This window comes from Cervus canadensis, chromosome 7 (assembly GCF_019320065.1).
Source record: "Cervus canadensis isolate Bull #8, Minnesota chromosome 7, ASM1932006v1, whole genome shotgun sequence".
In the NCBI taxonomy this organism is placed as follows: domain Eukaryota; kingdom Metazoa; phylum Chordata; class Mammalia; order Artiodactyla; family Cervidae; genus Cervus; species Cervus canadensis.
The window spans coordinates 62,094,586-62,116,324 of NC_057392.1; the positions used below are offsets into that span (position 1 = coordinate 62,094,586).

The window sequence follows — 21,739 nt, forward strand, 5'->3', positions numbered from 1 at the left end:
ATTGGAAAAGACCCTGATGCTGGGAGAGATTGGGGGCAGGAGGAGAAGGGGATGACAGAGGATGAGATGGTTGGATGGCATCACCGGCTCGATGGACAAGAGTTTGAGTAAACTCCAGGAGTTGGTGATGGACAGGGAGGCCTGGTGTGCTGTGATTCATGGGGTTGCAAAGAGTCAGACACGACTGAGCAGCTGAACTGAACTGAGCTGAACTGTGATCTATCTACTAATCTTTATTTCAGTTAAATCCTTTAAAATCACCTTAAAAGACTGTTCCTTAAAACAAAAATTTGAAAGATGAGAAAACAATGTGCTTGGTAATAAGCAGGCTCTATATAAACATTTAAGGGCTTCCCTGATTGCTCAGTGGTAAAGAATTCACCTGCCAGTGCAGCAGACACAAGACAGGGGTTTGATTCCTGGGTTGGGAAGATCCACTGGAGGAGGAAATGGCAACCCACTCCAGTATTCTTCCCTGAAAAATCCCATGAACAGAAGAGCCAGGCAGGCTACAGTTGAAAGGGTCACAGAGCTGGACATGACTGAGCTCACTTACAGAGATTTTTTTTTTTTTTTTTGATTCAAGGAATAGATTATGAGTTGGGAATCTTTGAAAATTGTGTGCTTTCAATAGTCATTGTTTGTTTTTCTCCCAAATACCATAAAATAACCTTTCAGTGGAATTATATATAAAACTTAATCCATAAAACCATTAAACTTATTATCTACTAATAGAATATACATTATATATGCAAAGAATTGGCCACGACTCAGCAACCGAGCACATATATACAAAAACAAAGGAATCAGAATTAAACACTTGACAAGTGGCAATTATAAAAGTCATTTCTGATCCTAACCAGTAAATTTGTTAATATTTATTTTCTGCAGAGCATGAAAAATACTTTAACAGTTATAGAACACTTAACAAATAATGTCAAAGAAAAAGTAACAGAGAAGCAAGCTTATGTACTTCAATTAAATAGAGAAACTGAGGAACAGAAGCCAAAATTAGAAAGAGTAACTAAACAGGTATTGGAAACTTTAAAAAACTGACCTGTCTGTCCTATTTATGTTTTGGAGTTCCAAATGGTAACCTCACATCTTCCTTCATCCATTAAAAAATACTTAGTTCTAGAAAATAGGTTTAAATAACTGACTGCTGTTGACCAACAGTGTGCAAAACTCATCAAAGAAGTCCGTCTTTTGAAAGATACAAAAGATGAAACACTAGAAGAACAAGATATCAAACTTCGTGAAGTGAAACAGCTTCACAAGATCATTGATGAAATGTTAATTGATATCACACAAGAAAATGCTGACCTCGGTGTTATCCTTCAAACATACTTTCAACAGGTAATAAGAGTTATCTTCTAGTCAAACACTTCTTAAACATTTCATGAAGAAAAAATTATGGTAGTCAACATAAAATGAAATCTACTGAAAAATATTCTGAAATGCAGTGGTACTAATGATTGCTCTTGAATATTTTTCCAGAGTGGTTTAGAACTACCTACAAGTAGTACTAAAGGTAGTCGTCACAGTTCTAGATCTCCTTCCCAGACTTCACTGTTATCAGTAAGGTAAGTGGAAGGAGAAAACACCATCTCCTGATTCACTCAGTTATAGCTTCCATCCCAAGCAAATTCGGCCACTTCCATATGCCATAGCTGTTGGACCTGCCAGTGCACTGCTAAACTCTCTTCCACTTTCCCTACCTTCTGATGTTTGTGTCAGAGGCAGAAACCAGCCAGCAGCACAAGACTCTTCCCTTCTGTCTGGTGTTATCATTTCCAGTTTGACATATAGTGCTTTATGACTATCAGCTATTTCAGCAGGATCAAGCAAGGTGAAATTTTGGATGATACACATAGCATGGTCATCCCTGAGTGTAGGGAGAATTGATTAAACCATAAAAGGACCACTTAGTTGTACATACATATTGAGTAAGATTTATAAGATTAAAATCCACTGTAAAATCTAAAGAGTCAGAATTTTATTTATGCTGCTTTGTTTTGCTAAAAAAGAAATTATTCTTTACTTCTGCAGTTTAGTTTTACCCGGAATTCTATCAGGTAGACATTTAGTCAACATTCCTGTGCCTTGCTGACAAAATAATAATTATTAATATTAAAGATGATCCTCATCTTAAAATTCCCAATCTGGCACATTGAGCGCCATATTACTTTTCATTACTCCACAGCAAGATGTCATGAAAGGATTTCCTAAAGCGTATTTTTTAAGTAAAACAAAACAAAAACACTTCCTATGTAAAAATGGTGAGCACCCACTTGAACACCCTCAGTTCAGTTCAGTTCAGTCGCTCAGTCGTGTCCAACTCTTTGCGACCCAATGAACCACAGAACGCCAGGCCTCCCTGTCCATCACCAACTCCTGGAGTCTACCCAAACTCATGTCCATTGAGTTGGTGATGCCATCCAACCATCTCATCCTCTGTCATCCCCTTCTCCTCCTGCCCCCACTCCCTCCCAGCATCAGGGTCTTTTCAAATCAGTCAGCTCTTCACATCAGTAAGCCAAAGTATTAAGAGTTTCAGCTTCAGCATCAGTCCTTCCAATGAACACCCAGGACTGATCTCCTTTAGGATGGACTGGTTGGATCTCCTTGCAGTCCAAGAGACTCTCAAGAGTCTTCTCCAACACGATAGTTCAAAAGCATCAATTCTTCAGTGCTCAGCTCTCTTTATAGTCCAACTCTCACATCCATACATGACTACTGGAAAAACCATAGCCTTGACCAGATGGACCTTTGTTGGCAAAGTAATGTCTCTGCTTTTTAATGTTGTCTAGGTTAGTCATAACTTTCCTTCCAAGTAAGCATCTTTTAATTTCATGGCTGCAGTCACCATCTGTAGTGATTTTGGAGCCCCCCAAAATAAAGTCAGCCACTGTTTCTAGTTTCCCATCTATTTCCCATGAAGTGATGGGACCAGATGCCATGATCTTAGTTTTCTGAATGTTGAATTTTAAACCAACTTCTTCACTCTCCTCTTTCATTTTCATCAAGAGGCTCTTTAGTTCTTCACTTTCTTCCATAAGGGTAGTGTCATCTGCATATCTGAGGTTATTCATATTGCTCCCAGCAAACAACTCCAGCTTGTGCTCCTTCCAGCCCAGCATTTCTCATGATGTACTCTGCATATTAAGTTAAATGAGCCAGGGGACAATATATAGCCTTGCCGTAGTCCTTTTCCTATTTGGAACCAGTCTGTTGTTCTATGTCCAGTTCTAATTGTTGCTTCCTAACCTGCATATAGGTTTCTCAAGAGGCAGGGCAGGTAGTCTGGTATTCCAATCTCTTTCAGAAAGTTCCACAGTATTTTGTGATCCACACAGTCAAAGGTTTTGGCATAGTCAATAAAGCAGATGTTTTTCTGGAACTCTCTTGCTTTTTCAATGAGCCAGCGGACGTTGGCAATTTGATCTCTGGTTCCTCTGCCTTTTCTAAAACCAGATTGAACATCTGGAAGTTCACGGTTCACATATTGCTGAAGCCTGGCTTGGAGAATTTTGAGCATTACTTTACTAGCGTGTGAGATAAGTGCAATTGTACGGTAGTTGAGCATTCTTTGGCATTGCCTTTCTTAGGGATTGGAACGAACAATGACCTTTTCCAGTCTGTGGCCACTGCTGAGTTTTTCAAATTTGTTGACATATTGAGTGCAGCACTTTCACAGCATCATCTTTTACGATTTGAAATAGCTCAACTGGAATTCCATCACCTCCACTAGCTTTGTTCCTAGTGATGCTTCCTAAGGCCCACTTGACTTCACATTTCAGGATGTCTGGCTCTAGGTGATAACCATTGTGATTATCTGGGTCATGAAGATCTTTTTTGTTCAGTTCTTGTGTATTCATGCCACTTCTTAATATCTTCTGCTTCTGTCAGGTCCATATAATTTCTGTACTTTATTGAGCCCATCTTTGCATGAAATGTTCCCTTGGTATCTCTAAGTTTCTTGAAGAGATCTCTAGACTTTCCCATTCTATTGTTTTCCTATTTCTTTGCATTGATCACTGAGGAAGGCTTTCTTGTTTCTCTTTGCTATTCTTTGGAACTCTGCATTCAAATGGGTCTATCTTTCCTTTTTTCCTTTGCTTTTAGCTTCTTTTCACAGCTATTTGTAAGGCCTCCTCAGAGTCATTTTGCTTTTTTGCATTTCTTTTTCTTGGGGATGGCCTTGATCCCTGTCTCCTGTACAATGTCATGAACCTCCATCCATAGTTCATCAGGCACTCTATCAGATCTAGTCCCTTAAATATATTTCTCACTTCCACTGTATAATCATATGGGATTTGATTTAGGTCATACCTGAATGGTTTAGTGATTTTCCCCACTTTCTTCAATTTCAGTCTGAATTTGGCAGGAAGTTCATGATCTGAGCTGCTCCTGGTCTTGTTTTTGCCGACTCTATAGAGCTTCTCCATCTTTTGCTGCATAATCAGTCTGATTTCAGTGTTGGTCATCTGGTGATGTCCACGTGTAGGGTCTTCTCTTGTATTATTGGAAGAGGGTGTTTGCTATGACCAGTGTGTCCTCTTGGCAGAACTCTATTAGCCTTTACCCTGCTTCATTCTGTACTCCAAGGCCAAATTTGCCTGTTACTCCAGGTGTTTCTTGACTTCCTGCTTTTGCATTCTAGTCCCCTATAATGAAAAGGACATCTTTTTTGGCTTAGTTCTAAAAAGTCTTGTAGGTCTTCAGAGAACTGTTCAACTTCAGCTTCTTCAGTGCTACTGGTCGGGGCATAGACTTGGGTTACCGTGATATTGAATGGTTTGCCTTGGAAACAGAGAGATCATTCTGTTGTTTTTGAGATTGCATCCATGCACTGCATTTCAGACTCCTGTTGACTATGATGGATACTCAATTTCTTCTAAGGGATTCCTGCCCACAGTAGTAGATATAATGGTCATCTGAGTTAAAAACACCCATTCCACCCTAGTACTTTCGTAAAGGCATGCTTTCAAAACTTAGCAGAATTGTATGGATAGTTATGCTTTTCAAATGACCCCACCACTTTATCCTGTCAATAGTTCTCTCACTTTCTTTTGGCTCAAATTATATAACCTATAATTTTAATCACTCTTGCCAGCACTCAAATTTTCTTGCCTCTTACCTTTTTTTGAATGATTTTGGCAAACTTTTAATACCTAATGATTCTAAATTATAGTTGAAACATGTTTTAAATAGAAATATATTTGCAGAACTGTTTTTCTACTGATTTCAAACCTTATGTTTATCATCTTTTTCTTTTTAAACTAATTTCCTGATACTATTAATGGTCATCTTTTAAAACTCATTATTAGCACTCTTAACATTATATCTTTTTTGATCTCTTTAAGTAGTTGTGGGATTATGGCATCTTTGTGATTAATGAGGGGGTCTCTACTAAAATAAAAATTCTGAATTACATTACAGTAATTCTGGTTTTATTCTAGGTCATCTAAGAGTACAAGCACTTCTGCTTCTCAGACTTCGATCAAAGTTTTAGAGCTGAACTTCCCAGCCTCCCCGCTAACTGGCAGCACTTCCAGACCAACCAGTGCCAGCAGTGCCTCCAGTGCTGGTAAAAGCAGGAAGACCAACAAATGAACATTTTAAATCTCTCCTGAGCAAGCTGTAAACACAAAACCAAAGGGATCCTAAGTTTAAAATAGTGTACCACACCCTATGCTTTTGGGTGCCTTATACTGATAGAGAGGCCTACTGAGATAAGTGTTAGAAATACAAATGACCAGAGAAAAGTTTTATCCAGTGAAAAATGTAAAAACTTCATGCTAGCCATGAAACTACTCACTTCTAGTGTAACAGAATCTTTTAGGAAGAAATCTCTAAAGATCTACTGTACTATATAGTTTATAACACTATTAAAATTCTTTTAGCCTAGATGATCCTGAAATTAGGTTTTATTTATTAAAAGAAACATTTCTTAGACTTTGGGAGAAGAAACCTGTTAGTTACTTCTTTTAGCATTACCTCTCCCCCTCCCTCCACCAAGAAAACAGCTGACAGGAAAGAGAACCACTATATGTCAACAACAGTGGAGCTTAAATTTCTAGGAAGCAGGCCACTCTGATCTTGAAATAAGTCAAACATAGTGAAGATTCTGCTCTCAAGATACAACCAAGAATATGTTTTCAAGATTTCCTTGATTTAATAAACAATTTAAAGAAAGTCAGGCGTGATTAGATTTGCAGTAAGAATTCTGTATATTTCCAGTAAAGGCAGACTACCAGATTAAGAATTAGTTATTTCTGTCAACTTTTTATCATAACATGTGCCCAACACTTTGAACTCTGGAATAGAGGGTGAAGTATGACTTATGTTATAAAACTGGTTTTCAAATAAATGTATCAGAATATATATAATTAAATGAGTACTGTCTTCTTCAAATCTTGGGAAAAAGTATTTCTTATAAAAACTGTCATTGTTTAGAACTGTCACTTGCAATTCCTTCTGAAAGGCAGTAATGGTAGTAAACCTGCTTCTCTGGATCACTGGAGTATTTACTGTCATTTCTTGTAACAGGAAGCAAAAGGCACAGCCAAGTCCAATGAATAAGATGGGTAAAAAGCTGAATATTTTTTTTTTTGTAAAACATTATTCCATTGAGATTTGTGAAATATAAAAACTGACTAATCTTACCATCACTTTGAACGTTCACCAAAATTCTCATTCTTTGCCCTATTTTACTTTGCAAATTACCTGGAAGTTGAAGTATTAAACACTGTATTCCAAGCAGGCAGGGAGCAGTACTGTGACCTTGGGAAAGTTACTTCTCTATGCTTTTTTTCTCATTTATAATATAGAGACAGTAAAAGTTATCTACGTTAAGTTTATTGAAATCAGGTAATTTATATAAAGGCACAGGGCCCAACACACTGGAATTGCATAGTGAAAATGAAAAGTCGCTCAGTCATGTCTGACTCTTTGTGACCCCATGGACTATACAGTCCATGGAATTCTCCAGGCCAAAAATAATGTAGTGGGTAGCTTATCCCTTCTCCAGCGATCTTTCCTACCCAGGAATTGAACTGGAGTCTCCTGCATTGCAGGCGGATTCTTTACTAACTGGGCTATCAGGGAAGCCCTCGAATTGCACAGTAGCTTTTACCTATTATTGAGTCACCAACCAAAGCCTAGCACAGTATTTGTGGAATGGTTAAGTTATATTAAGTTTTGGTATTTTATTGCTGGCAAGAACTGAGAGACAGAGCAAGGACTAAGTGTCTTCTTCCGCTAGCATTCTGTCACTTAGACATTTGTAGATGGGGATACTCACTACCCTTCAACCCACCCATCCAGTGTCATCATGACTTGGAAAGATTCTAAAGCCTATGAGATTCTAAACACCTGTGACTCCTATGTATACCTATCTCTACTCTCATCTATACTGTTTTTAATAATTTGGGAAGAATCATTATGATCCAAGTTCCTTCCTTCTTCAGCTCTAGTTGCTGAAATTAATTCTGAGTTAAGTCCAGGTTCTGTCAGCTGAATCATTTGTTCAGACTCTAGGAAAAAAAGCAGAAATGCAAGCCAGCTCTAGGCTATCAAAGAACATACTCAGTGCCTTCCCAGCTGGACATCTGCAAAACTAAGAGTTTCTTCACTTAAAGGAAGTGAAATCTTCCCTTAGTGGAAGACCAGATTTATAGTGTGCTTCACTTGCCACTGCTGCTTTTGCTAAAAGGACTCTTTCCTACTCTGATCTATTCTTGTTGGGAATGTATGGTCTTGTCAATATTTAAAAACATTTCTTAGGGCTACACTGTTAGCAAGGGAAGAAAAAAAAAGAGAGATGAGCAAGATGGGCCCCTATTCAACTTTCATGGCTTTATTCCTAAAGTACTTTTAAACATCTGGTACATAAGTCATTTTAAATCAGGCTTTAGAGGTCAGTTAGACAAGACACATATCTGTCTACCGTTTAAAAATGTTATGCAAGAAAATTCACCTTTAAACAAATAATGATTATAAAATGGTATTTAACATTCAAATAATCTCTTTAGAAAGTCAAGAGCTTAAAAAAAAAAAAGAAAGAAAGTCAAGAGCTTTTAACAGAATGAAATAACTTTTGATAAAAATGATCCAAGTGTTCAATGCACAAATTTAATATTTTCTCAAACAGCAGGATAAGGTGAACCCAAGGAATTCTAACATACCATAGTACAATGAAGAAACAATACTTTGAGAGTTATCTTTAGGTGAAGAAGTTTAAATCATCAGAATAAGAAATAACTGTACATAACATACACACATTAAAATAAAAATCAAGCTATGAAAAGGGGACCTATAACTGAAACAAATATACCTTGAGAACCACTATAAAAAGCAATTGACTTCCATAATGTCTACAAATAAAATAACCACGGGAGCAGAGATTTCTGCACTGGACTGTATTACTAAAAGATCCAAATATTTTATTAAAAGTCTTTAGTGTAATGTTGAGGATACCCTTGGCATATTAGTTTTTTGGCTTATTTCCTTTTTCTTTCTCAAATGCAGCTATCTGATTAAATATATTGAGTAAATTTTGAGGTAAATTTTTTTTAACTCCACCTTCTGAATGGTCTTTGCTATTGAGTCCCTCTCCCTGAACCTCTGTTTTAATATCCTCCACATAATTACCCTCTCTTTCATATTCTCCTTGATTTTTATTTAATTGATATCTTTGCTCATGTCTACTTAGATCACGTGATCCCGAGTAAGTGGATTTCTTATATTTTTCTCCTGACTTCCAAGAGTAGTCTGAGCTTGCTGGTGAGGTAGCATGTCTTGTGGAACCTGGCTCCCACTTTCTATAGTGCTCTTTTCTTCCTTCTGTATCTTTTTCAAATCTTCTATAACCATACATTTTTACCTTATCCTCTGAATTCCTATAAAAAGAATCTGAGGAATCTCTTCTACTGGAAAAATGTCTTTCTGATTTATATGGCTTTTCTGTTCTGCTACTACCTGCCTGAGTTTTATAGCTATCATAAAAATCTCTTGGATCTTCAGACCTACCTCCAAAATCATCCGGAATTTCAACAGAAGATGATGAGAAAGAACATTTATCTTTTTCTTTTACCTGTTTCTTTTGATATGGTAACCTATCCTGCTTTTCCAATAGTTTTTCCACTTCTTGTTTTTGGTTAAGAAAAGATGCTGATGTATTAGCTGGAACTGGGAAGCACTCATCTTTCTTATTCTGATCTATCTGATTTGAGGATGCCTTAGCTGAATGCCTTTTAGAACTTCGAGAAGACTCTGAGCGGTTCCTCTTATGTTTCTTATGCCTTTTGTGACCAGAAGATGAAGAGGATGATGAAGAAGAAACTGATTCATCAGCAGAAGAGACACTCGAAGAAGAAGTTGATTTTCTTCTCTTTTTCTTTAGCCTAAAAAAATGTAGTTAACTCATCAGATATGTTGAGTATAAAAATGTTTAATTACCCATAAAGATTTTAGTTCTATTTTATTCTCTTTAATGATTTCATAAAAGTTTGTGGCTTATATAAGAATTATTAGCAATAAGTTTAGTTTTTACTACAATATCCAATTTTACCATTAGTTGTGACTTTTGGAAAAATACTTGTGTAGACAATAGTCATTGAAAGCAAATCCATCATTTTTGAAATACATGGTGACATTTCTAATATTACGTTAAAAATTTAAGACCATCTGAATACATAAATTAGAGAACTAACATTTTACATTTGGATACTTTGGCCACCTCATGCGAAGAGTTGACTCATTGGAAAAGACCCTGATGCTGCGAGGGATTGGGGGCAGGAGGAGAAGGGAACGACAGAGGATGAGATGGCAGGATGGCATCACCAACTCGACAGACGTGAGTTTGAGTAAACTCCAGGAGTTGGTGATGAACAGGGAGGCCTGGTGTGCTGCGATTCATGGGGTCGCAAAGAGTCGGACACGACTGAGTGACTGAACTGAACTGAACTGAGTTCACGGTTTTACCACCTCAGGACTACTAACATTTTTGGCCAAATAACTCTTTGCTGGGAGGGCAGGGAGTGGTGAAATTCTACATCATTGTTTAAGTTCAGCAGCATCTCTGACCTCTATCCACTAGATGCCAGTAGCACCTATCAGTTAAGAAAACCAAAAATGTCCCATAGGAAACCACACCCAGTTGAGAACTACTGCTCTAATTCTGAAACATTTCTCCCTAAAATACAGATAATTAAAATAATATTTTAATTCTAATTTTTCTTTTTTTTTTTTTGCAGAATTCTAGCCATCCATTCTATTTTGCTTTATCTCTTTTACAGAAAAATTTATGGTACACATACTTGCTAAGAATCATTGATTATGACTTGAAACACTTTAATTTTTTACTTACTTTATCTCCCAAATGGCACTTTGGTTCAACTGAGTACTTGCTTTAAGTTTTAAAATACTGAATATTATAGTTTACCTTTTCTCCTCTTTTAAGAGCTTACGCAACTTTTCTGCACTTGTTTCTATTTTCTTTGTTTTCTGCTTTTCTTCCTTTTCAGCTTGTTTTTCTCTTAATTCCAAAGATTTCTTTTAGAACCCAGATATCGGAAAAAACCACACGTTAAAAATAGCAGAATATATAAAATCCAGTTTTCAAAAGACCAACCCACCCCCCAACCAGAAACCAAATGTGGTATACCCAAATCACCATATATCCAGCATTAAAAAAGTATTTTTAACATATAAAAATTAATCACAGGTGTTTGGCATTAATCATTGAATAGCCAGAACAGTATTGAGGACCATATTGCAGTCGGTATTCCATGAAAAAAAAGGGAAGCCATTGCATTGATACCCATGACCCAGAGTGCAAGAAAGAGAAAAAATAAAATCCATGAAAAATATATATATATAAAAACCATTAAAAATTGAAACAGGACACAAATTTTATAAATAAAATTCAAAGGAAGAAATCCCAATATGGTGAGTTGAGAGGGGAATCACCATGTTCAAATACAAACCATTTAAAAAATAGCACAGCCCAGTTGGATGCATGGTTACATAAGAAATCATTTTCCAGTTTGAGGATGGGGATGAGCAGCACCAGATGTCAGACACAGCAGCAATGGTCCAATTCAGAAGAAAATGCATGAGAAAACATCATCATCAGTATTACAGGAAAAGACAGTTTAAAATATTTTTCAGAACGGTTTTTATAATTAGTTCAATTATAGTAATAATACTGAATTTTGTAACCATCAGGAAAGCTCACTACAAGGATAATTCTACAAGGACAACTGCATACCAAATAGGCAATGGGAATTTTCTCAACAAAACTATGAAGTAATGTCAAACCCAATTAAGAAAAGCTGTATCTAAAAAACTTTTCATAATGCCATAATTAAGTGATCTAGAATAGTTTCCCTAGAAGAAAGTTAAGTTTTGGCATTAATTTTAAAAATGATTACATTTCTAAGAGGAAATAAAGAATCACCTGCATATATATATGGAGCTTCTGCAAAGCATCCTCTGCATCTTTGAAAGTTTCATCCAAAGCCAAAGCCTTCTTATAATAACTTTCAGCATTTAAAAACTTTTCTTCTTCTTCTAACCTAAATTCAAAAAGAAAACTTAGCTTTTTTGGTAAAAATTAGAAGTTCTGAAATATGCATGTAGGGCAGAAGCTTATATGAGTTCATTAGGGAAAAACTATGTTTAGCAAAAAATTTTCCAAATTTAACAATACTTAAATACTGTGCTTGTGCTATTTTTTTGTTAGTGTTGTTGTAAAAGACAATATAAAACCACATAAAACAAACCAGAGAAACTGAACTCACAGAGAATAGACTCGTGGTTGCTGGAGGTGGGGTTGGAGGTGGGTAAAATGGGTGAAAATGATTCATTTTATAAACTTCCAGGTATAAAATAAAGTCCTGAGGATGTAATATACAGCATGGTGATTATAGGTAGTACCATACTGTATATCTGAAAGTTGCAAAAAGAGTACATCTTAAAAGTTCTCATCACAAGAAAAAAAAATGATAACTGTGTGATGATGAATGTTAACCAGACACAACGGTCAATCCTATGTTGAACATAACCTGAAACTAACATAAAAGTTATGTGTTAACCATATCTCAAACAAATAAAAAAACAAACAGGAATTCATTACTGATAACTAAAGCCATATTGTAGGTCAAGCAGTGGCATTTTAATATAATTTGTGAAAACACACGATCAAATGACACCCTCTGAAATTTAGTATGATCTTGAGCTTTAGCACAGAATTATGTAGGCTGGCTTCTCCTAGTCGTTTATGAAGAGTTTTCCTTTCTACAGAAAAATTTTCCCAGAAAATTCACTGCTAAAATCACAAATACCAAGGCACACATATCACAACCAGCCTGCAGAAAGAATAATCATCATCATTATTAGATGATGCTCACAAGTCTATGTTGTGAAATATCAGAATTAGAAAGTTTAGACACAGATCAATGAAAGGATTTTGCACAATATTTTCAGTTTTTAGAAAGCAGAAAAGGTATTCACTGTAAAACAAATGAATAAACCCAGTGGTTTCAATGCAATCACTTCTGTGTCAGATAGGATGAGGGGAAGAAGGAACAAGCCAAAGACGATCAAGATTTCTGGACTGGATGACCGAATAGATGGTGTTGCCATTCACAGAGCTAAAAATCACAAGTATGTGAATAGTAAGACAACCACATCTAAGTAGGAACTAGCTATGTACCTAGGGGCTTCCCTGGTGGCTCAGATGGTAAAGAATCTGCCAGCAATGTGGGAGACCTGGGTCTGATCCCTGGGTTGGGAAGATCCCCTGGAGCAGGGCATGGCAACCACACCAGTATTCTTGCCTGGAGAATCCCCATGGACAGCGAAACCCGGCAGGCTACAATCCATGGGGTTGCAAAGAGTTGGACAGAAAACTGAACGACTAAGCACAGTTATGTAAGCTATGTAAGAAAGAAAAAAGCTGCTCCAATCACTTGGGTCCAAGTAGAAGTTCTTATCAGTTAAAAACAAACTTTGCAAAATTTCAGTTGTATGGAGTTCTGAAATGATTGTACAAACTGTAATGATCTGGCAAATTCATGAAGCAGAAAAGGGATGATTCTATTTAAGAAAAAATGATAGCAAAAAAGATGGTGGCCCTTAATTATTAAAGCAGGCTGTTACCAAATTATTTATATTAAAAGTATTATATTTCTTCAAAATATAAATTAGACTAGTCTGTTAGTCATTATGCCAAGTACTATGCCAGTATCTTAGCACAGTATAATACACGTTACAGGGTTTGTTCTTAATGTTTTGCTCTTCATTTAATCTAAGTTCATGGATTTTATTAGACAAAGCAGAGCAATAAGTTGACTACAACAGTGAAATCTTATACACAATGAACTACAGAGTTCTCAATTTATATTTCTGGCATTATAATTACTAGAATGATGAAATGAGTTAGAAATTTCTATTAAACAAAAACTTTTGGTTTGTGCCCAAAGATAAGATTTACCTATTATCTTTCCATGTATTAAAATACATACTCAGAACAGTGAACTCAAGACACTAAAGTATCTCCAATCATGAAGAAAGTAATAAGGAAGGCTAAAAGGACCAGAAAATGTAAAAAGGACTATATTTAAAAAGCATTTTCAATCAAAACTGAAACTAAGAGTATCTGAGCTAAGTCAAAGATGCTATTTCTTTAAGTTCAAGATTTATAGTAGTTGGCTATTAAATATTAGATCTCTACTATTAAACAAATCTGACACTTACTGCCCTCCTCTTTCTACAAGTGTCTGGCAGAGGTATTTTCTTGCATTTCTGTGAGTTGGACAGTTTTCCAGTGCAAGTTCAAAATCTTCTATTGCTTTGTTCAGACTTCCTTTTGTTGCATATCTACAGACATGAGACAAAATTAGAGGAATTTATCTTGTGAGCTATTCATAAATCTTATATACATTTATCTTCTAAATATTCCTCAAAACCCATGATCCACTTACAATGCTCCACGAGCTACCAAAGCTTCCACATTTTGTTTGTCTATTTCCAGAGCCTTATTGTATTCATTCATAGCATCCACATGGCGTCCAACCTTAAAATAATCAACTCCAATCTTCACACTAAAAATATATTTTAAAGCATACATAACAAATATTTCACAGAATATCCAAACAAAATGTTAGCATAAATAAAATTTTAAAGCAAACCAAATTTATTAGTTATTAGTCTTCAATATTCTCAGTATTTGGATAATTTCATAAGTCTTTGGATAATTTTGTAACAAATATTTATGAAATCCAGGTATCAATATACTAATTCCTTTTTAACAAAATTTAAAAAATATTGGCTAAAATGTAAATCTTTAAAGTTTACAACATAGTAGCATTTATATCTATAAAAAAGCTAATCTCAAAAAAGGTATCATTTAAATTCATTTATAAACAAATTTTGTCTTAAAGATGACATATGCATGCTTGCCTTAACTTAACCTGTTAGGTTAAATAATGCAATTGTTGAATGACAAAATCTTCATACCATTTTAAAGCCCATGATGCAGACTGCTTCTTCCTTAACGCAGAAGCAAAATCATCCTCAGAGAAATTTTTGCTATTAAAGAAAATAAAAGTAAAACTGTAAATATTTTTTTGGGTAACTACATCTCACTTTACCTGACAGATAAAAACTGAATCTCAAGCAAGAAATCTGTGTTCCCATTTATAATGCAAAATTTTTGAACTCTCAGGAATGACTATTAAAAAAGTATTTTCCTTTAGCATATAGACATTCTTATAAATTTTCTGCATCTTATAGATTTTTTCTGCATCTACCTGGTAACATGGCACACATCAATCACTGATAAGACTCCACTCCAAAAGGAGAAGGGATCATCTAGTTCATTCAAACGCTGGCATACTGCTGGCCACCAAGCTTAGGATAATCAACTATGTTCTTCAGTTATGCAGCTTCTCACATCAGCACCACAGACCTCACCACTTAACAGGACAATACTCATTTACTATACCTTTGAAGGCCTCTCATTAAAGATGGTGGATTAGATTCATCTATTCCTAGTTTTCCTAAAAGGAATTCAACTACTCCTGGATTAACAAATCCCAAAGAACTCTGCATGATATTCTCATAGGATTCCAAAGAATTGCTATTTAGTTCAACGCTTTTCCTTAAAAAAAAAAAAAAAAAAAAATCACAAAATATAAAGATGATTAAGATGATTTACACAATTAAACAGCGTGTCCCATTTTCATTATGGAAATAACATTATTATATGAGATTTAAATACTCAGACCATTTTTGTACATGAAAGCGTGGCAATTATGATTTGGTTTCTTTTACCAAGTTTGAAATGATTTATGGGTTATAAAAATAAAATTAGCATATTTTGAAATAAGAGAAATTAGAATTCTACTTTCTTGTTAGAAGTTGGGCAAAATCTGCAATTTTTTAGCCAAGAAACTGTTTTGCAATTAACTTGTTGAGACAATGTGGATAAAATTACCTGTAGTACAAAGGAAGTTCTTCAGAACTAATTACACCTAATTTAACACCAGATAGGTGTGGTGGAAGAGATGAGCTATATAGAGACACTGCAAGCTTTTCATGGTATCTGTCAATATCCTTGATTCCAGCTTAAAAAATAAGAAAATTAAGGTGATTAGCAAAGCAATGCAAACTAACATAAATATGACCACAGTTACTTTTTTTACTAATATGAGGAAACTGATCACCTCGAATGATGTCACCAGTTTGGTAATATGATAAAGGATCCCCATGGTTACTGATTGAAGGCATGTCTCTTAGTGGACATAGAGCCTGCAATGAGAAGCACTGTAAAACACTAGACATTCTATTCTTCAGTGAGAAGTGTCTTCTTTTATTCTAGCAGTTCAGTAAAACAGCTAAGACTTGACAGGAACATTAAGAAAACAACTAGCACTCTAGAGTCTAAATTTAAACTTCTGTGCCCAAACATAAACAAAAAAGTTTTCTGGTTCAGGTCAAAGCTAAACTCTCATGAAACTTGCAATTAGTTTTAGAAACTGAATATAAGTATGCATGATGAAACAAAAAGATATTCTGTGCTTATTAAATATAAAACTAAAATCTGTCCAGAAAGTAGGAGACTTTCAAAGAAAATGAAATGTGACTTCTTCTAGGTTTAGGTGTGTTATCAAGTTTGTGGCATTTTCTGGTTTTCTTCCCTCTCTATCTGCCTTAATAGATAATATCAAACCTTTCAAATTAAAGTGACATACTGCATTTCAAATTTAGATCTATTCACCTTGGGCAAAGTATCATGATGTACAAATCACTTAATTACTGGAAATATATACACTTAAGACGGGAAGACAGGAATTTGTTTCTAAATTACCCACATGCAAGTATCTAATGCTGAATACTAAATAATTAAAGACTTTTCAGCTAGAAGAAATAACCCTGGCTACTAACTAATCTCACCAGGTCCACTAATATCTGAGCATTTAAAAAAGGACCCCACTTCTGCCAGCCAAAGGACCAAAACCCCCAAACTAGAAACAGTGGCAGAAACTGTAATTCTATTACTGCTAATAATTTTTTTAAAATATTAAAAAGTACTTAATTTTTCTATTAACACTTATTTAATTCTAAAAACTAGGTCTGCAGAGTACACTTAATTACAGCTGGATGAAAAGATATAATTTTTGCACTGAGATGACATTTTTATCAAAAACAATTAATAACTAAAAGGTGAATAACTTACTGTGATTTCTAAGTGGGATATATCTCTCATAATGCCACTGCCTAGACAAATCAACACCATGAAAAACCCAAATTCCCGAATGGAACTAATTCTTCCAATCACTATATCACCACGCTCAATATCTCGAAAAAACAGCTCTCTCCGGTCCATACTAGGTATCTCCATGAATTGCTCTAACGGTGGCATGACTGCATAATAATCTGAAAAAAAAGTAACAAAATTACTAACAGCAGCTCTGTGTTCTGCTTCATCAAAGTGCTGTTAAACCAAAACGCAACAATTTTAAGACTAAACACACCATCATTGTCTTCACTAACTTCAGCAGTTGTAGGTGCATCTGATTTCCAGGAAAGTGCAAAAAGCAGATCCGCTTTTTTGGAAATGAATTTTTGTATTTCAATGTTGTCAACTCTCCTCTCTTTTCTTAAAAAGAAAACAAAATTTATGAAAACTGGTTTTTCTGCAAAAGTTTTTAGTACGTACAAGCTTCTGCTCTCTGTTTTAATCGCCCAATCGTGACCATCCTAAGCTCTTGGCCACATATCCTCCGAAAAAAAGTTTTAACCAGAGATCCCCTCATACGCCAGTCTGTAGATGGAGGGCGCGGAAACGTAAAAAAACAACCGCGCTGTTCCAGATATACACAAGCCCAAAGGATTTTAGCTAAAGAATCCGCGCCTCTGGTGGCAGTACTAGATTTAAAAGTTCAACCCACATCCCGCATTGCCCACATCAGGGAGAAGGTATCCTCCTCCATCCTGCCCTCGAAGCCGGCGCCGCAGTCCTCACGTGCTCACAGCCTCGGCTCAGCAGCCGGACTGCGGTAATGAAGCCCGGAGCTGCGTCCCCTCTCCCGTCTTGCAGCGGCGCCGCCGTCCCATTACCTGCCCGGTAACTGCTGCTGGCCCGGCGGGCCCCGGGCAGGGTCGGCCACCGACCCCAGGAGGCTCCGGAAGTGCGGGTTGTCCTGCTGCTCGCTCCGGAGCAGGGAGAGCAAAGACGGGCCGTGGAAATTTAGTGACTGCCGCAAGAGGTCTCGGTCCATGGCTAGAAACTGTCGTGACCAGAGGCCAGTGGGCTGCCAGCCCCCGGTTCGGTGCCCACTACTTCAGGCCGTGGTCGTGGAGGCTGAGGAAGCGGCCTGGAAGCCGCCGGAAGCACACATCGCAAACACCTCCAGAGTGGCCTCCCGGAAGTGTTCTGGAACCGCCCCCCAGCGGCGGTGCTGCGGAGCGCAGTTTTGGTATCGCGAAATTGAGCGAGATTACGGAAGCCGGGAGGATTGGGGCAAGCTTTTCTGGTGCTAAGGGCCGGTTTCGCTCTGAGGTAGTGAAATGTGTAACAAGTTTTCGTTTTAAAATTTCTGAGGTGTTATTACACTGAAATGGCCCAAGCTCTAATCTGTGGTAAATAATAATTCATCCTTGTGTTTAGCGAGGCGCCTCTAAGGGCCAGTGTCAGGAAGAGAACCCTGAGCGGGTTACAAACTTTCTTACCTTTGAGTTTCGCTGGATAAATATCTACGTCTCAGGCATAACTGCATTAAAACGACCGCTCTGGGAGACTTCCTGTTAGGCTGTAGGGCAGAAGAAAGGAAGAACATTAATATTTATTAAACACTGGAGTTGTGTTTTCTAGCCGTACTCTGTTCACTGTTAGTGATTTTAGTTAAAACCAGAATGACTTTGATGCCTAGACATATGCATATTTTGTTTTGTTGTTTAGTCGCTTAGTCGTGTCGGACTTTTTTTGCTACCCTAGGGACTGTAGCCCTCCGCGGTCCTCTGGCCATGGAATTTTCCAGGCAAGAATACTGGAGTGGGTTGCAATTTCCTTCTTCAGGGATCTTCCCCACCCAGGGATCGAACCTCCCGCTCCTGTGTTGGCAGGCAGATTTTTTACCCACTAGCTACCTGGGAAGCCCCAAATGTATATATACATTCCTTTTTATTTGTTTTAGTTTAAGTGTTTTCTCAAAATTTAGTGCCCATAGGTTTACTGCGTAATTCAAGTGATTTTTCGAAGATAATTATGACAGGCTCTCACCCCCTCCCCCACACTTACTGATCCTAACCGCTGTACTGAGGAAAGTCCAGAGACTCTCAGTATATTGCTCAATATCACCAGCTGGCAAAAGGCTAGAGTTAGAATTCCAACCTTCCACTGAATAGATCTTCACTGGCAGAGTTGCTGGAGAAAGTATTTTTTCATATAGAAGGCCTGTCTTTAAATTGAAATAATGTGACTTTGTTGTATTAAAATATATCAACGTCTGTACTACTTAAATCGTGTAGTTTAGTATCGTCCTCTTGAACAGAAATAAATAGTAGTGGTTATTCTGCCACATCTTCAGCTTTTGTATATTTGGGAATTTAGTTTGCCCTCTCACTACCTGGATAGAAGATCCAGTCAGTGAATGCCTCCACACTATTTTGGGAAAAACCCAGGCAAATAGGTTAACAGTTTACTGAGACTCCAGAAAATGAAACAAAGAATGTAAAGATAAACTAAAGATAAATTAAAAGATAATAACTTTCAAGCCACGAGGTGCACATCAGGAAGGTTTAATCATTGGTACAGACTGACTTGTGTTAAGCTACAACTTCAGACAATGGCTATTTTTAGGAAAGAGGGTGCTGTCACTGAAAAGGATAACTGATTTCTAAAAAGAAACTATGGACATTCTGATAAATAAGGTATGTGATTTTAGTTATAGCTGATCTGTTATCAAGGATCTAATTATCTCTGGAGGGACTGAGAAGCTAGTGGCTGAGAAGCAGATGCTGGACAGTGCGTCTACTCTGAGAATGTCCCCTTATAAAGCCATTCTTGAGTAACATCACTATGGGATCTGGCTACTCTTCTTGGGCTTCCCTGGTGGCTCAGTGGTAAAAAATCTGCCTGCCAGTACAGGACACGTGGGTTCAATCCCTGGTTGGGGAAAATCTCCTGGAGAAGGATGAAAGAACCCACTCCAGTATTCTTGCCTAGGAAATTCCATGGACAGAGGCACCTGGGGGGTTACAGTCCTGGGGGTTGCAGAAGAGTTGGATACGGCTTAGCAACTAAACAGCAACACTCCTTTTCCTAATTCCAACGTCAGAGTTACTACCCCATAATTTGAACATCTAAAACTGCTGTGATATGGCCATGAAAATAGGAAAAAGTAGCTACTTTTAGAGGATAAGCAGTGTTGTCAAGAGTGACATTTATCAAATGCTAATAAATTTCAAGTAGGGTTAATCAAAGCTCAGGCTGGGGTTTTCCATCTTTGGTTAGTGCCTTGAATGGAGTAGTGATGGTAATGGTTAAGTGCAGAGGCAACATTGTTCTTCACTTTGCAAATAACATTCCCACAGCAGGGGTTTGAGCCTTTTATAGTTACAAGTGTATTTCAATTCATTTTCTCCTGGGATGGATACTTTTGGCTTTGAAGGGGACCAAGTACTGGATCTTTGAAGTAAGACTGGAGGAAGTGAGGAGAGAAAATGGGGAAACTGGTTTTGCTTCTAGGAGAAACTAGTCCTACATATGGGACATTTCAAGTTGGGCATAGAAAGTTGACCCTTTTTTTCATTTCTTGATTTAATTTGTTTGGTTGTTGGTTTGACCATTAAAAATATTTTCAAAATAATTTTTCCACACTAAGCATTATGAGTGATTACATGAATATATGGGAGATAAGAGAGGGCAGAGCATTACAGACAAGTAGATATTTGGTGTCTTCATCCTGGGCATATTTTTATGTCAAATTCCATTTCTAAATAAATACATATTTACAGATTTTAATAAATGCTCTCTAGGCTCTGGATATTTAAATATGAAAAAAACCCATCTGGCTCTTTTCTGGCATACTATTCAACAGAGGAATAAACACAAAAAGAAACAAATGTGGGATAATGGTAAGTACTATTGTTGTGAACACCTGCTACACATCTGCTTAGTTTCCCCTTTTGTTTCTGGGGGATGAGGTAGTGGGAATTGATGAAGGTAAGAGAGGAGAGGAGGAGGCAAGTATGTGTATTTTAGGATGAGGAACAATATAATTAAAGGAATAGAGATGTATAAAAGCAAAATGCTTTCTGGTGATTGCAAGATTGAAGTTAGGGATATTTTATTTTTATTTTAATAATGGACATTTTGATTATTTAAGTGTCTTTTCAGGCAAATTATAGATTGGTGGTAAGAGATCCTCTGTCTCTGTGTGAATGCGTGCACACACACAAACTCACAGATTAAATGCTTGATTTATTTAGCAAAGAACACAAAAACTTAGCTGAAAAAAGGTAGCCACATGAAGTAGGGGAAGAAACAGCATATTACAAAGTAGCTTTTCTTAGATCCCCCAATTTTCCCAAAATAACATGTGTGGCTGCTGGTAAAACTGTATGCCACAGATAAGGTCTGTCTAGATCTCAGAAAGTTGTATATTACCATTTGGAAAAAATTTACACAGACTAATCTATGACTTTTATAATAAATGTTTGTAGACAGGTTCTTTCTGGTTCTTGAACTGATGTAAACAATTTCAGCAAAGCCCATTCCTCATCTGGGGTCAAGGTTGGGATGTATGTATCAGAAAAGCATGAATAGAACTGAATAAGATCCTAGTGATGTGTTACTACTCCTCCCTTTAATTTTTCAGCATCTCTCTCTCTCTTTTTTTGTTTGTTAAAAAAGTTCTTTTTTATTGCCTAAGCCAACTTGAGTAAATTTAGGGTTTGGAACCAGAAGAACTTTGACTAATACACAAAGAAGCCATCAACTACTCTGCTCTGGTTTCTACTCTAATTTTCTTTCTTTCTTTTTTTTGTGAAGAAACAGATATGGAGAGATTAATACTTTGTTCAAAAAATAATTTTAGAATACACATTATTTTCCTCTATATCTGGTACTCTTTCTACCGTGCCATACAATTTATACGGTTGGCTGAAATTATGCTCCTTAAGGATGTAATTTATAAGTATATATGTATCGAACTTATTTTATTTA

The 21,739-nt window shown here is 36.7% G+C and overlaps 2 protein-coding genes across 3 annotated transcripts in view; one reads left to right on the top strand and one right to left on the bottom strand.

Moving 5' to 3' along the window:
- Positions 1–6,394, top strand: part of CCDC39 (coiled-coil domain containing 39) — a 53,800-nt gene extending 47,406 nt beyond the window's left edge. Inside the window, exons 17-20 of the mRNA XM_043473650.1 lie at positions 892–1,032; positions 1,177–1,356; positions 1,498–1,583; positions 5,463–6,394. Of these exons, the coding sequence (XP_043329585.1) occupies positions 892–1,032; positions 1,177–1,356; positions 1,498–1,583; positions 5,463–5,616 (561 nt within the window). The 3' untranslated portion in view covers positions 5,617–6,394. The remainder of the gene's footprint in view (positions 1–891; positions 1,033–1,176; positions 1,357–1,497; positions 1,584–5,462) is intronic.
- Positions 6,395–8,114: 1,720 nt separating this feature from the next.
- On the bottom strand, positions 8,115–17,948 carry TTC14 (tetratricopeptide repeat domain 14). Of its 2 annotated transcripts, XM_043473651.1 has the most exons (12): positions 17,632–17,948; positions 17,046–17,170; positions 16,748–16,947; positions 15,735–15,819; positions 15,506–15,635; positions 15,014–15,169; positions 14,527–14,598; positions 13,992–14,111; positions 13,765–13,887; positions 11,465–11,582; positions 10,448–10,557; positions 8,115–9,407 (listed from the first exon to the last, which is right to left on the bottom strand). In XM_043473651.1, exons 1-12 carry the CDS (start codon positions 17,790–17,792, stop codon positions 8,492–8,494), a joined length of 2,316 nt encoding a protein of 771 aa, XP_043329586.1. In that variant the 5' UTR covers positions 17,793–17,948; the 3' UTR covers positions 8,115–8,491. The 2 variants fall into 2 exon arrangements, 1 of the variants encoding a protein (XP_043329586.1); XR_006270380.1 differs by lacking the exon at positions 8,115–9,407 and having other exon boundaries at positions 10,519–10,557; positions 10,992–11,582.
- Between the last annotated feature and the right edge of the window lie 3,791 nt (positions 17,949–21,739).